The 27,830-nt window shown below is 40.1% G+C and overlaps 1 protein-coding gene across 2 annotated transcripts; it reads left to right on the forward strand.

Annotated features, from left to right (window-relative positions):
- The first annotated feature begins 327 nt into the window (after positions 1 to 327).
- Positions 328 to 27,830, forward strand: LOC146461459 (protein HIRA-like). 2 transcript variants are annotated; one of them, XR_014857404.1, is made up of 33 exons: positions 336 to 437; positions 1,731 to 1,793; positions 2,987 to 3,097; positions 3,705 to 3,795; positions 4,151 to 4,245; positions 4,793 to 4,888; positions 5,331 to 5,659; positions 7,616 to 7,672; positions 7,982 to 8,032; positions 8,425 to 8,495; positions 8,766 to 8,871; positions 9,713 to 9,929; positions 10,725 to 10,798; positions 11,191 to 11,276; positions 11,691 to 11,799; positions 12,568 to 12,626; positions 13,551 to 13,768; positions 14,406 to 14,431; positions 15,185 to 15,298; positions 15,979 to 16,042; positions 16,600 to 16,693; positions 17,157 to 17,219; positions 17,335 to 17,433; positions 18,028 to 18,086; positions 18,970 to 19,075; positions 19,227 to 19,349; positions 20,348 to 20,423; positions 21,443 to 21,530; positions 23,900 to 23,954; positions 24,502 to 24,550; positions 25,139 to 25,184; positions 26,588 to 26,867; positions 26,903 to 27,830. XR_014857404.1 is itself a non-coding variant. In XM_085086875.1 (32 exons), exons 1-32 carry the CDS (start codon positions 401 to 403, stop codon positions 26,656 to 26,658), a joined length of 3,003 nt encoding a protein of 1,000 aa, XP_084943001.1. In that variant the 5' UTR covers positions 328 to 400; the 3' UTR covers positions 26,659 to 27,830. The 2 variants fall into 2 exon arrangements, 1 of the variants encoding a protein (XP_084943001.1); XM_085086875.1 differs by having other exon boundaries at positions 328 to 437; positions 26,588 to 27,830.

Below are 27,830 nucleotides of genomic sequence, written 5' to 3' on the forward strand. Positions count from 1 at the left end.
GGTACTCGTACAGGTTGGTTGGTGTCGGAGGTGGCTTTCGTAGCTATAGCGTCGGAACGTAGGATGCCGTCAACGCGTGCTACGGAATGACAGATCACTCGGTATCGTACACGTTTCATCGGGGTTAAAGCGGGAATTCTTTTCACATGCAAATATATTTTTTAATATTTTCCCCGGCAAGATTAATATATTCCCATTGCAAGCCAGATACAGTTCGATACCGAGAATAAGAACACGGTCCATTGAAAAACACTGTTTCCCGAATTTGGCCCCGCGATCCAAGTCTCAAGCGCCAGCTGTGATGGCAGCGGTGTCAACCATGGGTAAAGATCGAATATCAAGATGGCGGCGTGTGGAACGTTATCTAACAGTGTTTCCTTTCGTTAATTTTTTTTCCAAAATGAGATTGTTAAAACCAAGTTGGGTTTCTCACGAAGGTAAGTTACTTTCAGCTTTAGCTCTTCTGTAATTTTTTTATGCAAATACCGTCCGCTTTATGAAAACATTTCACGTTTGAATTACACCAAGTTTGACGTTAGCGTGCTCCTAATAAAAATCGTGGAGTTTAGCGTGACACCCAATTGACGGCTCAAAGGACACCTTGCAACATATTTTGCGCTTGTTTAATTTCTGAAAATTTAATCTTTGTAATATAATATCACGGTAAAAGCGAATGGTTCAAGCTTCAATGTTTCAAGTCCTGCAGAGGGTCTGATCTACAATATATCTCCTTACAGTGTAATAATAAAATCTTCAGCCTTTTGTTGTACTCTTTATCAACACTCTTCAATAGTTCCTCAGATTGTCGATGGCCCTCTACTCACATCCAGTTTTGCGGAAAATTAAAATCTGGTGGATAACGTTTTCAGACAAAATCAATTCATATAAATTAAATCAATTATTGAAAGTTATGGTTTGCAAATGGTTCAGTCTCTCCAAGGAAGTGCATAGTTTTATTATCTACATGTGCTATAGTAGATGATTTTTCCCTTGTCTCTTTGTACACCTATGTAGGCTGGAAAAATCTGCTTTGCATTCTAGTGCAATTATTTTATAGTATATGTATTATCGTGCATTAATACATGTGTCTGATGTAAGTAATTCTGTGTGAAGATAAAAAGGTGAACATTACGATACTGTTATTTTTTTACTCACAACACATTTGTTACGATATATACTTTCCCTAGCCAGGGCTGTCAACTCTCCCGGATAATCCGGGAGTCTCCAGATTTTGAACCGGATCTCCTGGTCTCCAGATTTAGGTCTGTAATCTCCAGATTTTGGGGTGTTTCTTCTGGTCTCCAGATTTATGTCAGTAATCTGCCAGATAATTGACAAAGTTTGCTATTTGGTCGTAGACTGGACTTTCTGTCAAGAAAATCTGAAATGTGTAGCGTTCTTTCTGGTAGTGTTTAATAGAAGTTCCCCCCCCCCCTCCCCTCCGCCACTGAAGCCGTGAATTTAGACTTGATGCGACGCCTCTGTAAGACGCTTTGTTATTGCTGGCTGGGGAAGTCATAATTTCTCCATATTTGAAGACGTGTGAGGTTGACAGCCCTGCCTAGCCTATGCACAGTGTACCTAGGATCACTGATCCTCTTTTTTCATCAAACTGTTATTTTTTTTGTAATAGACAGTGTGAAGTTTAATCCCTGACAAAATGCAAAAATGCAGAAGTCTTCGTAACTTTTTGATTTTTTATTTCTAAATTCCTTTATTTCAATCTGCAGGCAGACCACTGTTTTCTGTAGACATTCATCCTGATGGGTCTCGGTTTGCTATTGGTGGCCAAGGTTGGTATACCTGTATTAATTTTGGTCTTTGGGTCAACTCTAGCAATTTTATCAGAATCCATTTTAGCCCTGCAAGTGGCTCATAGAAGTTGACACTTGACATAACCAGAAATGATTTTGATTGGCTTCTATTTTCAGAGACGAGTGTTATGTTACAAGGAGTCTGAAGGTTCACAATGAAAGCACTCTTGTTGGGCTTTTCTTCTATTTCTCACAGCCCAAAAAAGTTACAAACCCAATACTCAGGCATCTTATACAAGAAGCTTGATTACACAATATTTTATAGTGCAGTTCCAGAAAAAATTGATACCCATCCCATGGAAGGTCATCGGAAATTCTGATGTGGAGGGGGGGTCTTAAAAGTCAAATTTTAGAAGCAAAGTATGAAGCTAAACTGGAATTTCCTAGGAGGAGTGGGGATGCAAAACCAAAACCTTCCATGGGGGGAGTATGGATATTTTCTGGAACTGCATGTTGTGGTACATAGCTGCCTTCTCAGATGTGTTAATGGGTACTAGTTAACCACCATGACAAACCAAACAAGATGCTGGGAGAGGGGGGAAGGGCTAATCTTATAATGCATCCCATCCAGGAGAGGTGTAGAAATTCTCCTAGTCTTTTCATGCTGGATAGACCTGTAATACACTAACATCCCATCCAGGAGATCGTGTGTGGAAAAGCACCAAGTCTTTTCATGCTGGTTATCCTGTGCTAGACTAATATCCATCCAGGATAGTGCATACAAGCTTGGTATCCTGTGATGACCTATTATCCCATCCAGGAGAGTGTAGAAATGTTCCTTGCCTCTTTATGCTGGGTAGGCTGTGATGGTCTACCATTCCATCCTAGTGTCTTTATTCTGGGTATGCTGTGATGGTCTTCCACCCCATACTAGACTGTCTTCATGCTGGGTATCTTGTGATGGAATACATGTATGTAGTATCCCGATCAAGAGAGGAGTAGACAGGTAATACTCCTAGTCACTTCATGCTGGGTTTCCTGTACATTCTTAGATGTTTCATGCTACAAACCCCATCTTAACTGTTTCAATACAGAAAGTTTTTGTTCAATCAGTGGGATTAGACACAAAACATTATGCCTATCATACCATGTATCTACGGTGCGGCATGAAGGTGTCTGTTTGCAAGCACAGGTTAACTTTATTCGAATTTTTATATTTTCACGTTGTATAGGAGATGACTCTGGAAAGGTTACAATCTGGAACATGGCACCTGTGAAAAACGAAGAAGATGAAATGAATGAAAATGTGCCGAAGTTATTGTGTCACATGGACAACCATCTTGGTGGGTTTTCCTATGCATGTACACATACCGTCGGTGGTATCTAAGCGTGGACACAGCAAAAAAAACATGTTCTAATAGGGTGCCAGACATGACGTGTTTTGTCGCCAAACATTTGAAGTTAAGCAAACTGTCATGCCAGATCAGCGCATTCCACTCATAAGTTTTATTTTTCTCAACTTGCAGGCATATTTTCTCGCTCAGAAAGAGCACTCTTGCCTCCAGAAAGTATTCTTAACACCTAAGAATGCTTGCAAAGAATATTTTGTTGAGGAAAAACAAATCAAGCCACCAACAGCTGTCTACTCCAAACTTTGACGCCATAACATGTCATGTTTGCACCCAACTAGAACATGTTTTCCCTCCCGTGTACACGCTTAGATGCAACCAACAGTATTTATATTTTTTACTGTATTTTTTGCCATATAGCTTAAAAACTGTGAAATAAACACGACTGAAAATAAATATCATATTAATTATAAGTAAGCTAAAGGCTGCTATGCAAGTTTTGAAGAAGGTTTTTCACAGTCAAGGAAAATAGGTGGTGATAATTAAGAAGAAAATAATGTAAATTATGTACATAAATGTGACCAAACTCTTTTTTTTTCAGCTTGTGTAAACTGTGTCCGCTGGTCTTGCAGTGGTAAATATCTTGCCACTGGTGGAGACGACAAACTTATCATGATTTGGCAAATGGCAAGGTATGTTTTGTTGATGGTTGATTTGCGATGGATGTACCACTGTACTGTGCTCCATGAAAACACCATGTTCGTTAGAAGAACAACAAGGGTTAAAGTGAGGGGTGTACACTGTAGCTTAGACGTGTACATGGGCACAACACACATGTACATAGAGTAAGTCAGTGTTCTGCAACTAGTGTCTAAAGTCCATGATCCTTGCAAACTTGTGTATTATAATAATTATTATTGGTTAGATGGTTGTCCATTTGACACAATCCTGATCACCTATAGCATCTACAAAAAATTATTGAGGTGATGACCATTGACAAGAATTTAACTGATGTACTGTATTAATTTTATTGCTGGCCAATACTAGGTATTTAGGTCCTACTGCAGCATTTGGTGGGAACAGCGGCAAATTGAACAACGAACAATGGAGATGTGTGTACACATTAAGAGGTCACAGTGGAGGTGGGTCTGACCTGGCAAAACTACATTTACATATACAGCTGTATGTATTTGTACCATGTATGTTACATGTATATTGCAGTTAAATTTATTAAGATTACAGTTGAGCCACACTTTTGTGGAGGTGCGGTGGTGTAGTGGTTAGCGCGTTGGACTTTCGATCAGACGGTCGGAGGATCTGAGGGTCGTTGGTTTGAGGCCAGGTTGGTCTCTTCATTGCTGTGTTGTCTCCTTAGACAAGAAACTTTGCTCCACACTGTCTCTCTTCACCCAGGTGTATAAATGGGTACCGGCGACATACTGCTGGGGGTAACCCTGCGATGGACTAGCATCCCATCCAGGGGGGAGTAGCAATACTCCTAGTTGCTTCATGCTACAGAATCTGGGCTAAGCTCCGGCTGTGTGGGCCACTAAGGCTCTTGTGCGACTTTACCTTACCTTTACCTGAGCCACACTTGTAAAAAAACAATAACCAAGGGATAGAACTTTTCTGGTTATTCACCAATCATGATCAATTGAATGCTTGTTTTCTTTTTTTCTGTTGCATTAGATGTGTTAGACCTTGCTTGGTCACCAGATGACAGTTTCTTGGCTTCTGGAAGTGTCGACAACACAATCACAATATGGAATGCTCAAAGATTCCCAGGTTTGCAGTTCTTGTTAATATTTGTCTTTACTCATTTCGTGCATTCATGATCCAACTGCAGAGGGCTGTTATCAGTAATTTACATGCATACGCAGAATGCCTCTCTAAAAATTGCCTGAGGAGATCTTTGTGTTAACGAAAGTGAATCAGCATTCAGTACAACAGTATTGAAACATAAGATACTGTAAGCATTTCATTTAAGGCTGATGTCCAACACAAAAGCTATTCAGTACAGTGTGACAATACTTTTTATGCTGAAGTTAACTTTCAATTGATCAGCTCCAAATTTTTTCAACACTCTGATTACTTTTGTGCAAGTGAGTTTCTTGGACTACAACCTGCGGCGCAGCCTACATTCCACACAGACGCAAATAAAGTGGTCATTTTTATTATGAGAATGTCATGTTATTAATAACTCTTATTTAAACAATATTGTTTTTAGATGTTGTGACTGTTTTAAGGGGCCACAGTGGAATGGTAAAAGGCATCACGTGGGATCCAGTTGGCAAATACCTGGCCTCACAGTCAGACGACAAATCTCTCAAGGTGTGGCGCACATCAGATTGGCAGCAGGAAACGTCAGTGACTGAACCATTTGCTGATTGCAGCGGAACAACACATGTCCTGCGCCTCAGCTGGTCTCCAGATGGACACTATGTTGTGTCTGCACATGCTATGAACAATGCAGGTCCTGTGGCTAAGATTCTGGAGAGGGATGGTTGGAAGATGAAAATGGATTTTGTCGGGCACAGGAAAGCTGTCACATGTGTGGTAAGGATTTAAAATGCTGACGGAAATTTGCTGAGGTTAATCCTTTAAACCCCAATTTGACATTTGACATTTTTTTATTTATACTCTCCACTCTTAATGTAACAAGGGCACAAAATACAAAAGTTGGAGGTATTAAAACAAAGAATAACATGCAGCTCAAAGATACAATTCAAAAATACAATTTAAATAGGGGGAGGAGGGTAGAGGGGCACCTCTAGTAAACCTAATACTGTGCCCCTTTAAACTGAGGAAGTAAATTGATAAGAAAAGTAACTAAGTACTTAGTAGAATAGACAAAAACAAGAAAGATATAGCAAAAGGAAAACAAAACAAAAAAAAAAGACAAAGAGAAACAAAAATACAGTGTAATTGGAGTAAAGTATCATTAATAATGAGCAAGGAATGTATCATCAACATTCTTTTAGTAGGTTTGTCTTCAACTGTCTGAGGAATGTTGTTCCAAAAAAATTTTGCTATGATGGTTGGACAAAATCTCCTTAGATTTGTTCTGAAAGAAGTTATGAAGAGTTGATTGCAAGATGCCCTGCAATATTATTGACCAGCATCTATTTTCACTACACTTGATCAAACATACACGACTTGAGAATACAGCAAAAATTGAAAGCAAAAATGCCTTCATGTTTAAAAACAAATTCTCCCAACTAGTAGCTTAAGAAGTATTAGAGAACAGTTACGAGAATAAGCATGCTGATGTGAAGAGTCTTAAATACACTGTAGTACTGATCCTGATAATATGTTATTCAGACCTTTCATTATCAAGTGTGAAAATCATACATGTAAAATTAATTTTGTTAAGTGCATTTTAGATAAGAAACTATTTAGAGAAACATTTCATCAAGAAAATTAACGATAATAAAACAGCATGACATTTCGACGACTTCATGTCATTGTCAAATGAGCAAAATGGAAATAACGGAAAGGCATATTTATAGGTATTGAAAGGGAGAAAATAAATTAGCATGAAAGCATTCGGGTAAAGAGTTTTGCGCAAATGGAATGCACTTGCATGTTCAGTTTCGGTCTTTTGTTCTTGATCCACAGCATTTCATAGACCAAACATTCAAATTTGTCACAGCATTTCTTTATGACTTTAAAGTTCTTAATTAAGTTGTTAGGTGTTAAACCATGCGCGTCCCTGAAACGTTTTCCGATCACAAAATGTTTATGCTCCTCAATGCGTTGATGGAGGTGGCGGCAAGTGTACCCAATATAATTTGTACCACACAAATCACATGTGAATTCATATACTACACTTTGCTGGTTTATCAGGGGAGGCTTTTCTTGACTGTGACTCCAGATGATCAGCGATCTTCTTGCTCGTGAACACCGGCTATAGTTGTTGATTAATTTTCGTTCCGAGGTCGCCAAGTTGTCTAAAATAATGCATTTTAGCATGAGAAATACATGTACATTTTTGGGCAGATGACAGTGCATATGAAACATGCATTAAGGTAATTTTTTTTTGTTTGAGATTTGTGTCACGGTTTGCTCCCAGTTTTGGGGAAAATTCCATTGACTGAACACAGTCTTTTCTTCTTCAATGAAGCGTTTCATTTAGCTGGTCATCTTTCTTTCTGAATATTGACAGGTTCATTACTTTAATAGAAAAACACAACACTTCAGAGGCAAATTTCAACAGGTGTCACTTTGATCATCAGTTATTATGCACAAAGTACAAAGTTAAAATAACTACCTGAAACTAGTTAAAAATGCTAAAGAGAAAACTGTAGCTAAATAACAGAAGAATGTATTAGGCTATGGGAAAATTAATATAAAGAGAGTTGTAATGTGATGACTAGCTGCTTATCATGTTACTGTACATGTAGTTGTAATCATAATACAATTAATAATTATTATGAACATGCATGCATGTTAGCAATTCAAATGTATCATTTGGCAGTATTAAACTTAGCTTCATTTTTTAACCCTGAACAGAGATTTAACCCCAAACTGTTTGTAAAGAAAGTGAGCGAGGACTCTGCCAGACTTAAGGTAAAGATCTTTGTTTACCCTGTAAAATAGAGGGGATATTTCGTAAGGTTGGGGGGTTGGGAGGAGGATGGATGAAATGGGTGGGGGGGGGGGGGAGGGGGTTAGATGTTTGGCTTCCTTTCTTTGAAATCTTTTGCCTTAATTTCTTGTGCTCCACCCAATAACTGCCATTTTTCCCAGTTGTGCCCCCCCCCCCCCCCCCCTGCCTTCTCTCCTGGCTCTCCTCCATTTTCTTGGGTTCTCACCCTGTCATCCCCCCACCCCTCCCCAAATAACTACTCACTAACACTCAATTCTCTTTGTCTGTAGCAATATTCCTGTTGTGCAATTGGAAGCAGAGACAGATCTCTTTCAGTATGGGTAGGTTTAAATTTTAAATGTGATTTACAGGAGGAACCTGATCTATTTTTCATTCAAACAAACAGGGAGGTGGTAGGGGGGGGGGGGGGTAAAAAGTAAAGGCAGAATCACACATGGTTGACAAGTGGTCTAATACAAATAATCGTCAAAATGATAATAATAATAATAACAATACTAATAATAATAATAATAATAATAATAATAATAATGATAATAATAATAGTAATCATCATCATCATCATCGTCATCAGAATAATAATAATAATAATAATAATAATAATATTAATAAATTATTTTATACCTCACAGTTTCTATAAAAAAAATTCAACTACGCCTTACAATAAGGTATTTAATTAATAACTTCTATTGTTCACATGCCTTGTTTCTCACAGTTAACGTCACTGAAGAGGCCCCTGGTAGTGATGCATGACTTGTTTAATCACTCTGTCATGGATGTATCATGGTAAGATGTACCTTTATATAATGTATGGGGGTGGGGGTGGGGAGATGGGGGCATTTGATTTATCTTCCTGTAAATCACCCAGAATTAGGTGATTACATCTCATTTATTTTGTATGTTTTGATAAAAAATTCTTGAAAAAGTCAAATGTCCCACATCTCCCCAGGTTCCCTGTGGCCATACTCGACATTGCTGGGTGCATTAAGATTCCTACTTCTGTATAAAAGTCAACTACTCTCTAAAAATAGGTTGAGATTCTTATTTCGTTTACAGGAGTGATTCGGGGTTTCAGCTGCTTGTTTGTTCATGGGACGGAACAGTGGCTTATGCTGATTTCACAGCAGAGGAACTGGGCAGACCAATGTCAGAAGAAGAAAAGGTATTTGTGTATTTTCATATTTATTTATTTATTTATTTATTTACTTTAATATCATTTTATTTGTTTGTTTATTTATTTTTAAATTCAATTTACATTTATGGCCTATATAAAAAATCTTATTTTGGTACTGCATTTCTTTAGGCTGCCAGTAGTTGTAGATAGTTCAACATGTAAGGACAAAAAAAAAGACCCAAAAAAAACCCTGTAAGGACATTATTTTTTGTAGTTTATTCATATTTACTTAATTTAGTTTTTTAGTCATATGTTAATTATTTAATTTATTTATTTATTTATTAATTAGCTATTTGTTTTTTTTAATTAATTAGTCATTTGTTTAATCATGTGCTAATTAATTCATAAGAATTGTCAATTGATTAGTTACACAGGCCTCCATTTAAACCAGCATAAGCTGAATTGAACCTGTCTATAAATATTGCTGATAAATAAATAAATAAATTAAATAAATAAATAAAGTACAACCATGTTGTACCTGTCCTGTAGCAACACTTGCTTGTACGTGTAGTCATCAAATGTAAACCTGTTAAACCTGTTCCAAGACAAAACAGTGACCAGTGGCTGTATAAAGCTATGGGTGCATTTTTTTGGGAGAATCCAAAAACAGATTTGTGATCTCAGATCATTCGGATCAATTGCCACATCAAAGGAACCGACGAATCCACTCTGGACAAGGATTCGTCGGTTCCTTTAATGCAGCATGATCTGAATGATCTGAGATCGCAAATCCGTTTTCGGATTCTCCCCAAAAAACGCACCCTTTGTTGTTATAAAGCTAGTGTGAACAGGGCTCTTAGCCTGTGATCACTATTGCTGCTCTTTACAGGAAAAGTTTCACAAGCAGGTGTATGGCATCAGCATCAGTAGCAGCAAGTCCAACTTTGCCAGTGCGATTATCGAAAATCCCGAGATGTTAAAGATCCAACAGAGACATGTAATGAAACAGCAGACACTGGCCAATACCACCAAGCCTAATGCCCCACCCCCTCCCTTGATATCCTCCACAGGGACACCAACAAAACAGGAAACCTCAGCTGTGAATGGTACGTTTGACAACTGAGCAGTGATTTAATTCGAAGAGTCAGTGTTGTGTGACCTCTTCTACTCAAGGAGCCGCCCATTTTGTCTTGATTTTCACTTTCAATCCATTAAAGTTGCAGTTAATCTACGTCATGCGTGACCGGTATTTTTGAAATTTGAGCGGAGTTTTGAAATTTACATGTCAGTTTTGAATATCGCAAATGAGATTTCAGAGTTCCCGTAGAAAGTTCCCTAGTTTACTGATGGTATAAGGCTATGAAATCTTCTTTACATTACAGCATTAAGTATTTCAAGAATAAGATCGAATAACAATTTTTTCTAAAGTATTTTGAATTTTTTTTCAGTTAATGCGTCTTTTTCGGAAAGATTTCCAGAGAAATGTTCAACATTCCATTCAAATGTCGGACATTACAAAGAGGAATTCGAATGTTCATTTCATTCTCGGAAGTACTGGTCACGTGTTACGTGGATTGGCTGTAACAGTTTTCACTTAAAACTGTAAAACTGGTTGTCCTAGTGCACAGTAACTAAAAAGAAAATAAATAAATAATGACGAGAAAAAAGTCTTGACACCAATAACTTAACTTTTCTTGTTTGTCGGTTTTTGTTGGCTTGCCTGTATCAATGTAAAAGAAATGTTGAATAAAAATTATTTTTTCTGTCCCCCTAAAAATAGAAATGTCCCCCAAAATTTTAGCCAAGGGGACAAATTGTCCCCCAGTGATCAAATCCTAGCTCAAACCCTGAATAATAATGCAAAAAGAAGCTAAATGTCTGTCTGGATCTATGTTTGTTAGGAAACCCAAGTATAAGTCCAACAGGTACAAGTTACTTAACGAGTCCGGTAACCAAAAGTCCACTGGATCCCATGGTAAGTGTTGAGATGATGGATACAGTTGTTTGGTTCAGTGCTATAGTTATCTTTACCAAGTTCTTCTTTAATCCAAGATCTTCCTCCATTCCTTGTAATCTTTCCCGGAAACTGGAATATTAAGGGTCAGTTATTAAAAGACAGTTTAGACAGTGTTTAAACCACGTTCTAAGCCATTTTCAATTTTGCCAACAGTCATATCTAAATATTGTCTGCTGCTGACGGCAACAAGCAGGCTTGCATCCCAGACTAGAAAACTATTTATCAACTTAAAATAAAACACAGATTGCGAGGCCCACTGATTGTCTTAAGCCGAGGCCTAAGTTAGACTCTGTTTAAATAACTGGCCCAAACTGTTTATTTTGTGTTATTGCCACTTTTTTTGTGTGTAGAATGTCCGGGAAAGACAGGTAGAAACAAGGACAAAAGATGGCCGCCGTCGTATCACTCCTCTGCTGGTTTCATCCATGGAAGTTAGGTGAGTGAACATCAGGGGTACTTACCATTTACATGGAAAACCCGGAAATTCCAGTTGGAAAATCAAATGGTACGTATCATTCCATTTGGAGTACTTCTGAAATTATGGGCTTCTGGTCAAAGTGATACATTTTTATTGCTCCTCTTGATGTTCATACATTTTGAATGTTATCCATCTTCTGTTAAAGACAAGCTAAATCATTTCGTATTTATGCCGAAAATTCCATCCGGGTGGTTTGCGTAAATGGTAAGCACCATAGATTTCTCAGTGAACTTTTGCGTCAACTCTTCTATGCTATGAAATAGATGATACTGTATGTACACGATGGAAATTCTCTGAAAAAAAAATTCCAAGCCCCCATCGGGAATCGGCTGGTTCGTTAAACTCTTCTTTGACAATTCTTATTTTGTACAGTGATTCACCGATGCCATTTGGAGGATCTTCGGCAGCTGTGTCGCCCCCGGGAAACTCCAATCTGACAAGCACATCACAGCCGTCCTCCTCGATACCAACGACTTCTCAGGTAATAGTGAGTAATGCTTGTCTTCTAACGATAGTGCTGTTTAACAGTGATGGATGTAGAGGGACGCCCGGGGGTACTTCCTCCCCTCGCCCCCGTTTCTCACGATAATCCGAGTCTGCAGTTTCAAGGGAACGATTGTGGAGAACTCTAGGGGAACCAGAACTTCTTCAAGGTGCAGACCCGTATTAAAAAAAGAAGGAGGAGTAGACTGTGAACAGGCGCTATAGTTCAAAGACAGTGGTGCGCGCGATGGGATAAGCGAAAGTTTCGCGGATTTCTTCGAGTAGCTTCATTGCTCGCCACCCGAATAATGCATCATTCTTGGTTCTCGATACGACTGCTCGTACAGTAGTCGAAGGAACGAGAAGAGGACTACAAATGTTTTAGAATTGAAACGTTTAGCTCTTGGGGCTTTAGCTTTATTTGTTTGTTTGTTTTCCTGCAAAACAGGCGTTATTTTTGTGCTTTTTTTCAGGCGAGCGGAGGTAAGCACGAGGCGAACGCGGAGCGCGAGTCACGCGCGACGGGAGTGGCGCGAAAAATTATTTTTAGTTTTTGGACAAAATCATCTAGTTTAAGCCCCATTAGCCACTCTCGTGTTGTTCTTAAGCGATGAGCTACGATACACTAACCGCTTTGCTTCTCATTGTGTCTCTTCAGTCAGCGCGTGTAAATAGTTACATGTTTTTTTTCTTAGTATAATGCTCTTGACATGCTGAACAGTACATCTTTCTTACTAACTTGTTGGTCTTTTATTGCATACAACAGACTTTGGTCGCCTTGGACTCCAGAATAGGTGAAAATGCCACCACTGGATTCACAAGCAAGTAAGAATCAGTTTTGACAAGTACGATCGTTCGGGTCAGGGTGCTCGTAGTCATTAACCGCGCGAATTTATACGCTTTTTGTGGGTCACAACGTCACAACGCTAAAAAAAATCAATGCTCCTTTGGGCATAAACTTTTGCGGGTGTTTGGTAGAATCTCCGCAGATCAAGGGTTAACTTGAAAACCTTTTGCTAGTTAGTATTAAATGGCTTTATTTAAGCGCGTGACATTGACAATGTAAGTGCAATAATATGAAACAACATGAGCATTGAAAAGTTCCGTGAAAAAACTGTTATTAGTAATAGTTCATGGGGTGGTCTTTAGAAATTGAACTAATTCAGTGTTACTAGGCGTGAGGTCGTGTAGTCTTCATGGCTATGATGTGTTGTAAAACCTCTTTTTGTCTGACCCGTGTTTTGAGTTGTGGAAAATTAATTCATCTCGCGAAACGTTTCTATCACCTCTCTCGAAATTCAAGGTTGGTGTCTCTAAAGATGTAATTTGAGTGGTGACAGCTAACTCAGTTTGAGTGGTATTGTGAATTGTACATTGTAGCAATAGCGCAGTTTCCAATTGAGTGTCGAAAGTAATTCCCTGATTGCTTTGGGTTTGCTTTACTTTACACCGTGATTGGTCGACAAAACTCGCGCCAATTTTCAACCAGTGAGAAGCAAAACCAAAACCAATCGTGCCTTTATCGCACGCGTTTTCCCGCGCTTGGCGCCGGTTACATTATTTGCTTCGGAGTCTGATTGGTTCATTGTGATGTTTACGTCTGTTGTGATTGGTCAGATAAATTACTTTGGTTTTGGATACTCAATTGGAAACCTCTTAATCACACACAAGCAAGAAACCTTTATTTTCTTTCAAAAGGCCAAAAAAAAAAACTATGTTCAATGAATGCTTTTTCTGTTTTGTGTTTAGAGCCTCAGACAAGTCTCCAGAAAAAGTGGAGATTGCTCCAGTAAAACCTGTCTCAGCAACAATGAAGCCCATCACCTCTACAAAAGCTGCCGCTGGTGCTACCACGACAACAACTGCAGCAGCAACGACTACCAGCACATCTATTGCAGTGAAGAGAAAAGCTGACAATCCTACAGCATCACATGCAAAAAGAGCAAGGAAAGATGGAAGCACTTCTGGTGTGTATCTTGGTTATTTGATGCTTGGTTCAGCAGTTTACTTGCTTTTAAGCCGCCGTCCGTTACAGACAACCCGCACTTGTGCGCGTAGAATTCGCGAAAATAGTGAAAACATGATGGATTAAATTTATAGAGCTAAGATTTGCGCAAGCGAACACGAAGAAGGGAGGTTAGGTGAGGTAAAAATTTTCGCGATGTTTGACGAGTCACTCTATTAGAAGCCGAGTAAAGTACAAGCTGCTAATCCCCCAAAATTGAACTTTGTTGTCTGACAAACACGTACGATAACTTAAAGCAAATTTTAACTGGGTATCGCTCCTTTTACCACTCTTAATTTGTGTCATGGCAAGCAAATACCTTTATAGTTTCTGTCTACGGATTAATTTTCGTGAATCTTTAATAATGCAGGAGAAAAAAAAACATTAATGTTGCACTCGCCGGCGTCGCAGGCTTTAGGGTCATGGGTTCAAATCCCGTTCAAGTGCGCAGCTTTTCTATGAAGCTGTTTAGTTGCTAACAACATTGCATGTAGAAGTCTTCCCCGGCACTTCACATTTGTGATCACCTGATATAGTCATTTTCCGGGATAGGAATTTAGTGATTCTAAATGTTCTTCTGGCGTTTCATTGTTTTTCAGGCAAAAGTTCAAGTGGTTCAAGCGCCGTAAGTACAGTGTACTTTGTTCCTTTTAGTTTCATCGATCGGCATAAAATGAAACTGGGATGCATTCAGGGAATAACCACGCTGCTAATCTGATTACTTAACGGAAATGATGAAATAAGATTGCAACCTTTAATTCGACTTTGGTTGCCCTTCGTCCCCGTTCTGGTCAAAATCCTCTTTTTTGTGATTATCTCGTGAGACAATACAGAGCTGTAGAATTACGTTTTACTTTACGGCAAACGGCAGAAATAACCACGTGACCATGTTTATCCAACATTTGCCGCTTGTTGTTTTCAGTTTCTCAGTAAAATTGAGTAGTTTTGCGTTAGCATGAAAGGTTAGAATTATTTTACACTATTCTCATCTGTGTACTCATTTTTTCAAGAAGGCTTAAACGCGAATCTAACGTTTGTCGTTTTTCCGTAAACGCGATTCCGAATCTCTGTTGTCTCTTTAAATAAAAAAAAATCACTTTATTTAAGTGTCAATGTCTTTAGTGCAGAGCATTAATTGGGGACACTTTCCAAATCGAATTGGAAGTTAGAAGTGTTGGTTTTTGAGGAGGGGGGAAAACCGGAGTGCCCGGAGAAAAATCTCTCGGAGCAAGGACGAGAACCAACAACAAACTCAACCCCACATATGACGCCGAGTCTGGGAATCGAACCCGGGCCACATTGGTGGGAGGCGAGTGCTATCACCACTGCGCCATCCCTGCTCCCCAAATTTGCTAAAATGATCTTGTTTTATTGGCAGGCCAAACAGCGCGAAGATAGAACAGATCAAGAGGAAACTGCTGACGCGTCGTCACATGTCAGGCATTCCGTGGCAATTCCGTACCCAGTTCCACAGAAAAGCCTCACAGTTCAGGTAACTTTCTTTTGGTTGTTGTCGATTTGAATCTTGCGGGACGGTGGCGCGTACTAATACAGAAGTATTTTGCGCGGTTTATGACTATGCGGGAAAAGCAAGCAAGCAAGCAAGGGCTGTTGAAATTCAAAAAGAAAATTGGGGGTTACCACGCATTTTTTGCTTTCTTCGCATAGTTTTCAACCGCGAAAAAATATCTCTGTATTAGTAGGCACCAGCCACAGGAATCCCGAATATCTCGAGTTGCGCAGAACGTATGCGCAGTAACAAAAGTAGGCACTGTCCTTATACTGAATTTCGAAAAGTAGTTCGCGTTCAGTCCCGACTGTTTGTTCGCTTCGCTTTTGTTTTCCGCTCCGGTTAAAAACTGTTGCCACTTTCTCAACCAATACGAGGTAAAACCAAATCCAATGGTAACTTCCTTGTACGTATTTTCCCGCGCTTTTCCGTCGGTTGTACATGTTTGTATTTGTTTCGAGTTCTGATTGGCTCATTGATTCCATTTGTTGTTATTGGCCAATGATAGCTATGTTTCACTTTCATGTTAATGCTCTAAGATAATAACACCTTATTACGTCTTGTCAACTTAACCTCATGTCTTAGTTCATGTACATCGTTTATAACGATGCAAAAGAAGGATTTGTGAAAGGCCTTATCGCGTGTTTGTTTGTACGTTGTAGATCAAAGGTTCTGGAGGTGAGCCCGCCCTAACATTGGACTTAGACAACAATTTAGCCAGCCAAGGTAAGCTGTACAGTCACCTTGTGTATCACATAAGATTTTCAATTGATCCAGCTTACGAGAGCTGCTACACTACTGATTGGTGTATGGCAATTGTATAAAGTACCAGTAATTTCTTTGCATTGGTCATTGAACGTAGCCATAGGTAAGGTAGTCTTACTCGGACTGCCAGCCGCCCATATGGTTGGAGTATAACTCGGTTTTTCCTCTCCTTTGAAGGCGTGCTAGTCCGTCACAGGGTTACCAACCTGTATTGTTATCCCAAACGGTTTCATGACGCCAATATATTTATACCCCTGCCTGGAAAGAAAGAAAGTGGAGTAAAGTTTCTTGTCGTAGAAAACAGCATGTCCGGCGCGCTAACTAGCAGAGCAACGCGTCTATAGAAAAGAATATAAGATCTTAAAAAATTGTTAAGGAATGTACTCTCAAACTCTTGGTTTTCAAAATAATGAATGATACAAATTTTCATCAATATTTTTTGGATGTTTTGGTAGCTTTTAATACTACCCACCAAAAGCTTTTAAAAATAAGTTCAACTGATTGTTGTCTGTTTTCAGGACCCAGAGTGCATGTCCTGAAGTGTTCTACCGCTGGCAAGCCTCTGTGGGAGACCATAGTGATGAGTCCCGGTATAGCCTTGGCTGGCAATCGGTGAGTGCGTGCGTGCGTCCATAAGTGAGTGAGTGCGTGCGTGGGTGAGTGAGTGCGTGCGCGCGAGCGTGAGTGAGTGAGTACGCGCGTGGGTGCGTGCGTGAGTGTGCAGAACGTACTGAAATCTGACAGAACACCTAACATATTTAAACCCTTCCCGTGCAACGTTTTATTGGAATCTCTTTTTGAAGCTACAGAAGCGATTGTTGCACCTGCTTAACCCTTTAAGTCCTAACACTGATCAGCATCAAATTTCTCCTTGTAATATCAATGCTTTTTCAACCCCTAAGGTCATGAGATTTAATGAAATGATCACTCAAGATGAATTTTCATGATATTTTAATAATTTCGCCCCATCACTAAGGAAAGTATGGGGGACAAGATTGGAGAATTTGTTATTTGATATCAGGGGTTAAAGGGTTACCAGTTTGATTATTTTGTGCTATTACTTTCTTTATTTTAGACAGGTGATTTGCGTCGCTTGTGAGAACAGAAGTATCGACCTGTTTTCATCTACTGGACGAAAGTAAGTGATGTCTCTTAGGGTCTCCAAGTAGTGCCATAAGAAATATATGCAGAACAGTTAGGAGAATATACCTGTTGATATTTATCCATCACCATTTTATTGTCTGTTTCAACAGAATCCTTCCCTCCATGGTGTTGGACTCTCCAGCCTCTATCTTACAGTGCAGTCGCCATTACGTCATGCTCGTCACCTCCGCTGGGGGTGTATACGTTTGGTGAGTTGTACATGACGCCATCTTTGTTCAGGATCACTAAACTCGTGGTTAATAGAGTCCTAAAGTGTGACGTCACAAATATTTGAATTTGAAATTATGGGATTTGTTAGTATATTCGGAAAGAGCATGATGAAAAATGCCTACTTGCCAAAAATCAGCATCTTATTGCAATTTGGGGGCGAGATATTAGCTCTGTTAAGCCCTGGTGACTCCATACAAATCCTTCTAATTTTGTGTCTGTTCCAAACGTTAAGAACTGAGACAAAATTATCATCACTTTAGGACTCTATTCCGTGATGTTGTAGAGCAGTTCCGGTTGAATGTCGAAATTGATTTCGCTTTTGCTTTGGTTTTGCTTTACTTCGCTCCACGATTGGTAAGAAAGAATCGCGCCACATTTCAATTATTTTGCACTAAAACCAACCGTGACTTGCGCGCACGCGTTTTCCCGCGCTTAAGGCTGGTTACATGTATTTAATTCGAATTCTGATTTGTTTATCGCACTGTTTAATCCGTTGTGATTGGCCAGAGTAATTACTTTGGTTTTGGTTTTACGACACTCAATTGAATTAAAATACCGATTATTTTTAACAGGGATACGAAGAAGGTAACCGCTGTGCTAAAAAATGAGCCGGTCCTTCCTCTCTTATCAGGTGAGTCAGTTGTAAAATAACTTAATCCCATTCCGCCATGGAAGGGAAGCTATTAGTGTCTATGCTTACTTCAAGCATCCTTTCGTTCTCAATGTCAATGTAAAAACCACCAAACGTGTACTACTTTTCCTAAAATTTATGTGGCAACTATCTGGTATGAAATGTCATTGTTCACGTTTTTTGTTTTTTCCTTAACAATTTTAATTTAATTTAATTTAATTGTTAATTTAATTTTGACATGCGTGTTTTTCGAAATTTCATTCTTTTGTTTCTTGCCGTCGTAACTTTAATCCACTTTTATACTATTTTAGAATTTCTTTATCGGGTTTTATTATTTCGTATTAATTTTTGGCGATTTTACTGGCTTTTGAAGAAAACGAGGAATCCAAGATGGTGGCCATTCAGAATCAATGACGTAATTGCACGTCATATGCGTCATCATTCCATTTTTGTACCTCAAAGAAAACAGTTTTTGACTTACGGTACTTAAAGTTATGATAGGGATGTGGGCTCTGACCTAGGGACTTTGGAAAAAAAAAACAGAGCCCGGTTGTTCAAAAGCCGATTAAGGTTAATCCAGGCAACCAAGGATTTAATTTCGCTCCTTCAAAGAGTTTTTAAAGGCTAATTTAAGCTAATGGCAAAGAAAAGTCAAAGACAAAACTGAGGGACAAAAATCTTTTTGTAGAATCTTTATTGATTGGTAATTACATGTAAACTCTAATCAAAGTTCACGTTAACCCAGGATTAGCCTTATCGGGCTTTGAACAACTTGGCCCTGGGTTGAGAACAGTGATAACATTCATTTTAAAGTGTTTTTACACAGCCTTGTTATCATATCAAAGTTTGGCTTACAGAGTTGCGTTATTTCTGTTTTCTGTAGGTCCTGACGTCACGATTACTCGTGCCTCGATATCAGAACGAGGATTTCCCATCATCACTCTGTCCAATCACGCGTCTTACTCTTTCGACACATCCGTTGGGGCCTGGTAAGGAATAATCAATGAAAATTGAAGAATTTTTTAAGTTAAACGCTCCGTTCCATCGCATCCCTGTTCACTTCTCAAATGTGTTTGTTTGCGCCTTTCACGTTGCCTTTGCTGTTGGATGACACTAATACGGGCTGTTCGCTGTTTTCAGGGTGCAGTTGATCTATGCCGATGATCTGTTGGCCATTAACTCAGACCATCAATCCGTAGCACCATCGCAGGATCCCTTGCAGGTTAAGGGACCTCTCGCCCAACTCCAGGGACAGAGTTCAAGGTTAGCAAACCTCTCATCAAATGGATAAGGGAGTTATTTTCTAAAGAAACTGTGGTGCTGCATTTGTGGGGACTGGAAACGAGGTGCTAACGCTTGAAACGTCGGCACTCGAATCCCTGTACGGTGGCTAAATTACGTTATCAGCTCTATTGATAAAACCAAACATTGATTCCTCTTATCAAATGGTTTGGATAGAAAAACCGCGAAATCTCAACGGCTTTTCCTCCGATTGATCAGAGAATCGTAATTTGTATGCGAGTGGAATGAATAGGAAAACATCTTCTTATTCCACTGAATGTTGTTGGGTAGTGGTTCAAAATTGTATAATGTCGAGTTTACTCAGGGTTTTCGCCAGGCGCTTATCCGAAACATGTTATTGCACAGAAACATAAAAGTGACGCACAACAGCGTAGCAAACGTAACCTCTGAGATTCATAGGTTTTAGTTATGTATTAGATTAAAAACTGGGCACAGGACAGAACTTATTAGAAAACGAAAATATAGAGCCTTCAGTTTCGATGATCCAGTTTTAAAAGAATCTGTCACTTCGTTGGCTCGCGGGTATGTTTATGAATAAGTAATAGGTAAAATCTATGAGTCAGTACTTATTGCTGTTTCCAATGTATTCTTTGCTGCAACAAATTAAATTATTGAGAATGACGAGAATGATGTATTATTCAGTGAGTGACACAGGCATACTCGTAAAAAGGAAATCTGAGTGCTCCTATCAGGACTGGAGTCGAACCTAAGACCTTCCGATTACTGGTTCGGATGCTCTACCACTGAGCTACAGGAGACTCGTGGGAGCTAAGGCCATTGAACTAGCTTCATGGGACAAACATCCTGCATACTGCTAGGATTGGAATGTCAATGTGTGGCAAAGTCAGGATTCTTCCGAAATTACCTGAATGACCCCTTCAGTGAGCCTAAGCTTGAGCGAGAGTCCTTGAAACTCCCAAGGGGAACATTTTAGGAAAAATCCTATTTGTATTTCACAGGTTCGGGCGCCAGTCTTCAAGACTCTTCCGCTCAAACCCTGGCAGACAGCAGTCCTCTACAGCAGTTCACTTAGAGGTAAGTCACTTGCTACTAGATGGAAGGACAGTCAGAATTTAGGTCGACTACGATCGCGGCACGGAATGAGAAATAAAGGTCTGGGACGAGTGTGAATATGGAGAGTGGGACTGGCTCGAAAATCCTCAGATAACAAGGACTTGAACCAGGTTTGTGAGCCCGCGAGAATGGGCAACCGCACAAACCCATGTTTTCGCGAAAACCGCTGAGCTCTGAGACCTGGTTTAGGTCCTTGTTATCTAAGGTCTTCCCTGGAGCTCTTGTCTGAGCTGTACCCGGCTTTCAGCGCCTCCTTTGGCGAGTGGCTGTTGTTGTACAGTGGCTACCGTCAGCCATCATTTACGTCAAAATCGGCTCTGTAGTGATAAGCTTTTTCCTTGCTCTTTTTCTTTTTCTACTTTACGACCTTTGTCACACATTCTCCTCTCCCACCCATCCCCTTTTCTTTGACCGGCCTGGCGACAGGCCTCTCCCAGTTGGAAGAGACGCTTGTCCAACAGGCCGAGGGAAAGAGAATGAAAAGAAAGGCCCAGATCCAGTCAGAGAGACCAGCGTCAGTATTCACTTGCAGAAAGGACTGTCACTCCCATGTTGGCTTGTCCAGCCACACCCGACGCTGTATCAGTTTGAATATTCGGAGCGCGACTCCATAGTCTTTTTAGACTGACTTGCCCTCTTTGGAAGAACTGGCCAGCTACATAAAAGACCGGAAGACCTGGTGTGTCACACATCGCGTTCGTTTGAAGGTGGTTTGTCCCCAGAGTACCACGACCACGGCGACACAGGGACTCTATTGAACCCTCGAAAAAAAAGCACATTTTAGATAATAAGTCGCAAAATTAGAGATATAGTTACAAGAGATAAACGTAAAGTGGCTCTTCAGAAGGGGTGCACTGCTATTTCTTGTTCATCTGAATTTAATTATTTACTTTGTTACTGCTCAGTCAATAGAAATGACATTACGCAGTCAGTCCAGTAATTCCAGTCAATCCAGTTATTCCTGTTGTGTTTTCTTGTAGAACCAGGTGTCGTCGTGCGTGGCCCTGGGTTCTGGTAAAGAATACTACTTCTGGCTGACAACCTACGTACGCTATCTGTCTCAAGCGGGTGAGTTAGTGATCCAGTGAGTGAGTGAGTGAGTTAGAGTTCCTTTTGCCGTGACTGTCGAAAACATCTTAGGGACCGTTCATTTTTTATGAGCATGGGGGGGCTGGTGGGATTTGGTTATTTACCACTACGAAACTGTATGACCCCCCCCCCCCCTAGCATGCAATTTTTTTCCACATGGCCCCCCCCCCCAGCAGAGACTATTTTTTTCGGATGACCCCCCCCCCCCCCCCCCCTCCTCCCTCCCAACCAGAAACAAATCATACTCCTAACTTTAACAAAACGCTTATATACTGTTTATATCAAAGATAAACGTAATTGTTACGGTGATTTCTTTACAGTACTATTAAAAAGTTACCGTTCTCTGCTTAGGTAAAGATTTCTCTTGTTTAAAAAACGTTTTATAGATAGCAACACGTTTACGACAACGGCAAACCCTAAATTTCCATTTAGATTCTCAAATGAACTATAAAAATTAATCAAGCAAATGGTTAACGTGAAATAACTCCCCTTCGAGTAGAAACAATTAATACACGTACAGATCTGACTAACAAAATACGGATCGAAGCATACCAATCAACGATTACGAGCCATATTAAACAGAAAAAAACAGCGGACACACAGATATCAGGCGCGTAGGTAAGGGTTAGATAGGGGTGTTCGTTGAGCTCCAAATCTTGCTGAGCGCTGGAGGCGCTCTTACTAGGGGGGTCCGGGGGCATGCTCCCCCGGAAATTTTTGAAAATCTAGGTTCCCAGAAACCTCATTTCCTGCATTTTTAGACCCATTTTAGGCGAATCACAAATTTGTTTTGCAGCAGCTTTTTAAGCTATATACATCATTTCTGCGGCATAATTGTTTCAACTTAAACAAGAAAGTTCAATGTACATTCCGCGCCCTGTCAAGTTCTGATAGCTATTCGATCTGCTGATAGTCATACACCAAGCTGGTAAACTGCATCATTCTCGGTGTAGGCCTTCGAACAAATTGACTATCTCGTCAAGATTGACAGTCATATTTGATATGCATTAGAACCAGGGCGGACATTCTACTCTCTCGCATGGTACACCTCATGTAGTTGTTCAACCTCCTCATTGTACTTTTTCTTCCGCCAGTATTGATCTTCAAAGGGGGTTCGTTCAAACCCCTCGAACCCCCCTCCTACGCGCCTGGATATTAAAGTACTGCTATTAAAAATGACAGTTACAAGCTTTTCTGAAGATGGCCTCTGCTCAGATTTACCGTCAACTGAAGTCACCAACAACAGTTCTATTATTAAAAACTAATCTGGATGTTCACACTAGGCATACTACTGAGTCTACTGAAACTCCTGGGTTCAAATAATTTATACTAATCAACAGTCTTTATAAAAGTGAGCACTATTAAACAGAACATTAAACAATCTATTGATATAGTTCTGAGTACAACCACTTAATAGAAAACTACTTCCCCACGGATGATTCAATAGTGAGACTGTTACGTTTTTACATTGATTTGAACTTGTACAAACATAGGTGTCTACTTCAGTTTATATTCATTAATTATTGTTTTTCCAACAGATATGCTTCATTTCCTCAGTTGTTGTTTATATGAAATGCAGATTTCGACCTCAGTATGTAAAACAAATTAAAAGTGGTTAGGAAATTGAAATAATATTCAATTTCTTCATCTGTTTCTGTGTTGAGCCACTTTCAATTTCCCCTACTAGCCAATTATTGCTGGTGACCCCCCCTCTTTCACTCAATTTTTTTTGGTAGCCCCCCCCCCCCCCCCTTTAGTGCTATTTTTTTTCTCGTGCCCCCCCCCCCCCAAATCCCACCAGCCCCCCCATGCTCATAAAAAATGAACGGTCCCTTAGAGCGGTTTCATTCAAATAACGATGAGATAAAATTCTGCGAAATGGTTTTGGCTTTGTTCTGGTTGGTTCCAAGAGGACAGGTTTAGCCTGGTATGTTAGATCATTTTATAAACCAGTTACAACTCAGAAAACGGGAAACCAAACCAAAGCCTGCAACTTCAACACTAAATCTGAAATCTCTCAGTGACCAAACCATCTCGGTTTGTAACTTGAACAAATAGTAAATAATGAAGCAAAGAAAAGGAAATGTTTTTGAACCCAATCTCTTCGCGCGTAGCCCTCCATCTTTTAGCTTTGCTCAGTCGTTCAGCTTGTAGGTAATGAAGACAGCGGCGCGCATGGAAAAATTATGCAGCGCACGGAAACGTTTTTCTTCATACGCCATCACGAATTGAGCTCTAGTCTTCTTTGCATCCGTTATTCATCTCATCACGCAACGCTTTAAAAACGGACTGCAATAAAGACTGAACATCACAACGCGAAAATCAATTGACATTTTTGTGCTTTCCAGGGTTTGAGTCTCGGTTGCGGGAAGTTTGTGAAGAGCTACTTGGGCCACCACATAGGTATGAAGAGCCGCAGTGAGGACTGAATTAGGCTGCGAATGAAGACGCATTTCCAACTGTCGCTTCTCTTCGGCTGAAAGAAGCGACAGCCGGAAATACGTCAGCGTTCGCAGGCAAGGACTGAATCAGTAATCAGCAGTATAGTCAGAAATAGGTAGTTTTCAAGTTTCAATTACCTAAGCCCTTTCTTTTTACAGATGTTCATGATTTTGTGATTTGTCTCCAAGCTGTAACCACTTGTGACGTCATCATTTTCTAATTTACATAATAAAAAACTTGAATATCTCTGGAACGAGAGAAGACATCGCAAAACTAAAAACACCATCCTTCCTTATTTTAAGAGGCCTTTCAAATACGTTAGACTTGTTGTTTACTTCATAGGCACTTTAAGTCACTCACGGGCTTCTGTAGCTTGAAGCAATAAAATACCATAAATACCCTACAGCCGCGAAATTTGGTTTCACCTGCCGTAATGTCTGTTGAAATGTTTTCGTTAAAGAAACGTAGTTATTGTGTTCAGAAAATGTTCTTTTATTTGTTTTTACAGGTCCGTTGCACCTCAGGACAAAACTTCCAGCTGGAATCCGTCTATTCTGGTAATAAAAATATACATCCTGTATATTTTTATGTTTTGTTCGTGTTTGTTTGCTAACAGTATCGTACCGCCGACTGATTAGCTCAGTTGGGAGAGCGGACTACCGTGCGGGAGGTCGCGGGTTCAAACCCTGGCTGGACCAACACTCAGGGTCTTTAGATTAGTGAGGAGAAAGTGCCGCCTTTATAATGACATCTGCAAATGGTTAGACTTTCTAGTCTTCTCAGATAAGGACGATAAATCGTAGGTCCCGTCTCAAAACACTCGTTCCTAATAGTCTGTGGGACGTTAACGAATCCACACATTGTTCGAAAAAAGAAGGGGACGTGGTCCCCGGTTTGGTGGTCTTTCTCTATCTCTGATTTCATCTGTCTTTCACATTCATACGTGGGTTGGGTGGGTGGGTGGGTGAGATCAAAATATGGACTGACAACGACTGCCAGTGGCGCTTTGACATGCTGATGTCCGATCTTACCCCACAGAAGAATTATAAAAGCGTCATGAGACCATGTGATATGTGCGGTATATAAATACATTACCATTACCATTATCAAAGTATTGCGTTTCATTTATACCTATTCATTTTCAGGGATACCAGAAAAGAAGCCTTTTACGCGAACTCTTACCTCATATAGGTAGGAATTCTTGTTTTATGTACATGTATTACGATTCCCATTTTGATTTGTTCAACCGCTAGTGTAATGTAGTGCGATGCAATGCTTTGAACAACCTCGTTCTTGGGGGGCGCGAAGAAGAGAGAACCTTGGAATGAGGTTGTTCTTTTTAATGCTACGCAGGAGAGTGCTTTGCAGTGTAGTGTAAAACTAATGTAATGTGAAATTTCAGTACATATCGTATTTCCTGTATTGAGCTCCTAGGGGTTATTGACTTTAGATGTCACAAAGAGAGGAAAATGGCTTTCAAGAAGGAGGTTTGACAGAGGGAGAGATTGGGGGGGGGGGGGGGGGGCTTGTGATATATTTCTTCAAATGGATGTGCTGGGGTGCTTACCATTTACATGGAAAAAACCCGGAAATTCCAGTTGGAAAATCAAATGGCCCGCATCATTCCATTTGGAGAACTTCTGAAATTACGGGCGTCTTGTCAAAGTGATGCATTTTATTACTCCTTTTGGGATTTACAGCTGATGTTCATACATTTTGCATGTTATCCATCTTCTGTTAAGACAAGCTAAATCATTTCGTATTTATGCCGACAATTTCCATCCTGGTGGTTTGCGTAAATGGTAAGCACCCCAGATTTCCCACATTTTCCACATCAAAAACGAGACGGACTACTACTAAGACAACAAATGATGCTCACAAATAATTCGTCGTTGTGAGGTAATGATTGTGGCCGCCAAATCAGATAACAGGTGATGCGAAAACTCACAATTCAGTTTGAAACCGGGGAGGGGTGGGGGAAGGAACTAAATAAGTGGAAAATAAGAAAAGGAAGAATGTAAAACATGTGAAGAAAATAGAAAACAACTACAGGCCAACCTCCCGTAAGCGACCACCCAAAATGCCAAGATTTTCGTGGTCATTTACGGGAGGTGGTCGCTTACAAGAGTCGAACCAGAGGGGGTCTCTCTAGGAACAAGTCTGGCACACCTACTTATTTGAACAGAGTTTGTTGCATACATTTTCCTAATTACAATAAGAGCAGTGCTAGGTTGTCACTTAAAGTTCCTCGTAAACTCTGAGTAGCGTAGTACATATAGCGAACATGGAGATTGGACCATGGGTCAAGTGGTCGCTTACAAGAGGTTAAAAACAATGAAAAGTTATAATGCTGCCACCTCAAAAAGTGGTCGCGGTCGCTTATGAGAGGTGGTCATTTACGAGAGATTCCAACTGTAGGACTTTGATTGGGAAAAATTTAGTGTTTTGGATAGGTGGTCGTTTACAAGAGGTGGTCGCACATGGAGGTTCGACTACATTGTCTTCAAAAGCAAGCTTGTCTACATTTATGTATGCTGGAGGAATTGAATAGTACTCATTGTTTCTAACATATTTCCATTATGTTTGGATTTCAGGAACAAACATTCGTTTGCAGAGACTTTTTACAGAGTTCAGGGAGCAACTGGATGCACTTAATGTGCGGTAATGTACTCTCGTATACAAGAAAATTGATCAACATGGCACCGTTGCGTGACATGTGTATAGCTTGGCCAACAGCATTTAGTGTCACCTACAATGATAGCGTGACTTACGATACCTAGCGTAACATTTGGTGCAGAAGTGGCCTATGGTACGTAGCGTGATCTATAGGACAGAACATTCCCTGTGATATATAGCGTGACCTATGGCACTAACGTGACATATGGTTCAGAAAGAGCTGTTGTGCATAGCGCGACCTATGGCATCTAACGTGACATATCGTACAGAATGCGACCTGTGATACATAGCGTGACCTATGGTATCTAACGTGACATATGGTGCAGAAAGAGCTGTTATGCATAGCATGACCAATGGCATCTAACGTGACATATGGTACAGAACGCGACCTGTGATGCATAGCGTGACCTATGTTGCCCCGGATGACCGCCTGTACAGGACATGTGTGTGACAGAACATGTCGGGCGATAAAAAGTAACATATGCGAACTGACGTGACAAATGGTGCTAAGCGTGACCTTTGATGTATCGCGTGACCTGTGGTTAAAAGTGTCGTGTGACGAAACTCGTTCAAGGATCAAGAAGGCACAGAAACTCGAAAGATATTAACTAGCTGTGTTTAGCGCGAAGGTGGTCAGGGGTTAGCCTTGTGCTAAGAACAGACAAGATAAGGTTTCAGCTGTACGTGCAAGAAGGCGAAAGGTGCATCATCATTTTCCGGCGGTTTAATTAAGGAAGCAATTATTCGAGTGAGCATTTTGATATCTAATGCTATGGTGCTTTGGTTATAAAACGTCTTCTGGATACTTCGCTGTTCTTTACATTCTATCAACTTTATTCATCATTTGAGCTTCCCGGCTACAGACCCCGCATGGCAGCATGGCACCAAAGGCGTCAAGCTAAATCTTCGTACTGTTGAGGGCCCAAATGGCACAATCTCATGTTCGCTGTAGTACTTAGTGACTACTGCGGTATTTTCATTTTGATTTATTCAGTGTAATCATTACCTAAGAACAAAAAAAACGTGAGAATATTACACACCTGTAAACCTAAAATGCTCTTAAACAAGAACCGGCTAAGTTATGTACTTGAAAAGGAAGGCCGAGAAGTTGTATGTAAGAGACTGTTTTTGTAAGCAAATAAAAATGATGCATACACACCA

This window comes from Pavona decussata, unplaced genomic scaffold (genome assembly GCF_977016875.1).
Source record: "Pavona decussata unplaced genomic scaffold, jaPavDecu1.1 SCAFFOLD_198, whole genome shotgun sequence".
Classification (NCBI taxonomy): Eukaryota; Metazoa; Cnidaria; class Anthozoa; order Scleractinia; family Agariciidae; genus Pavona; species Pavona decussata.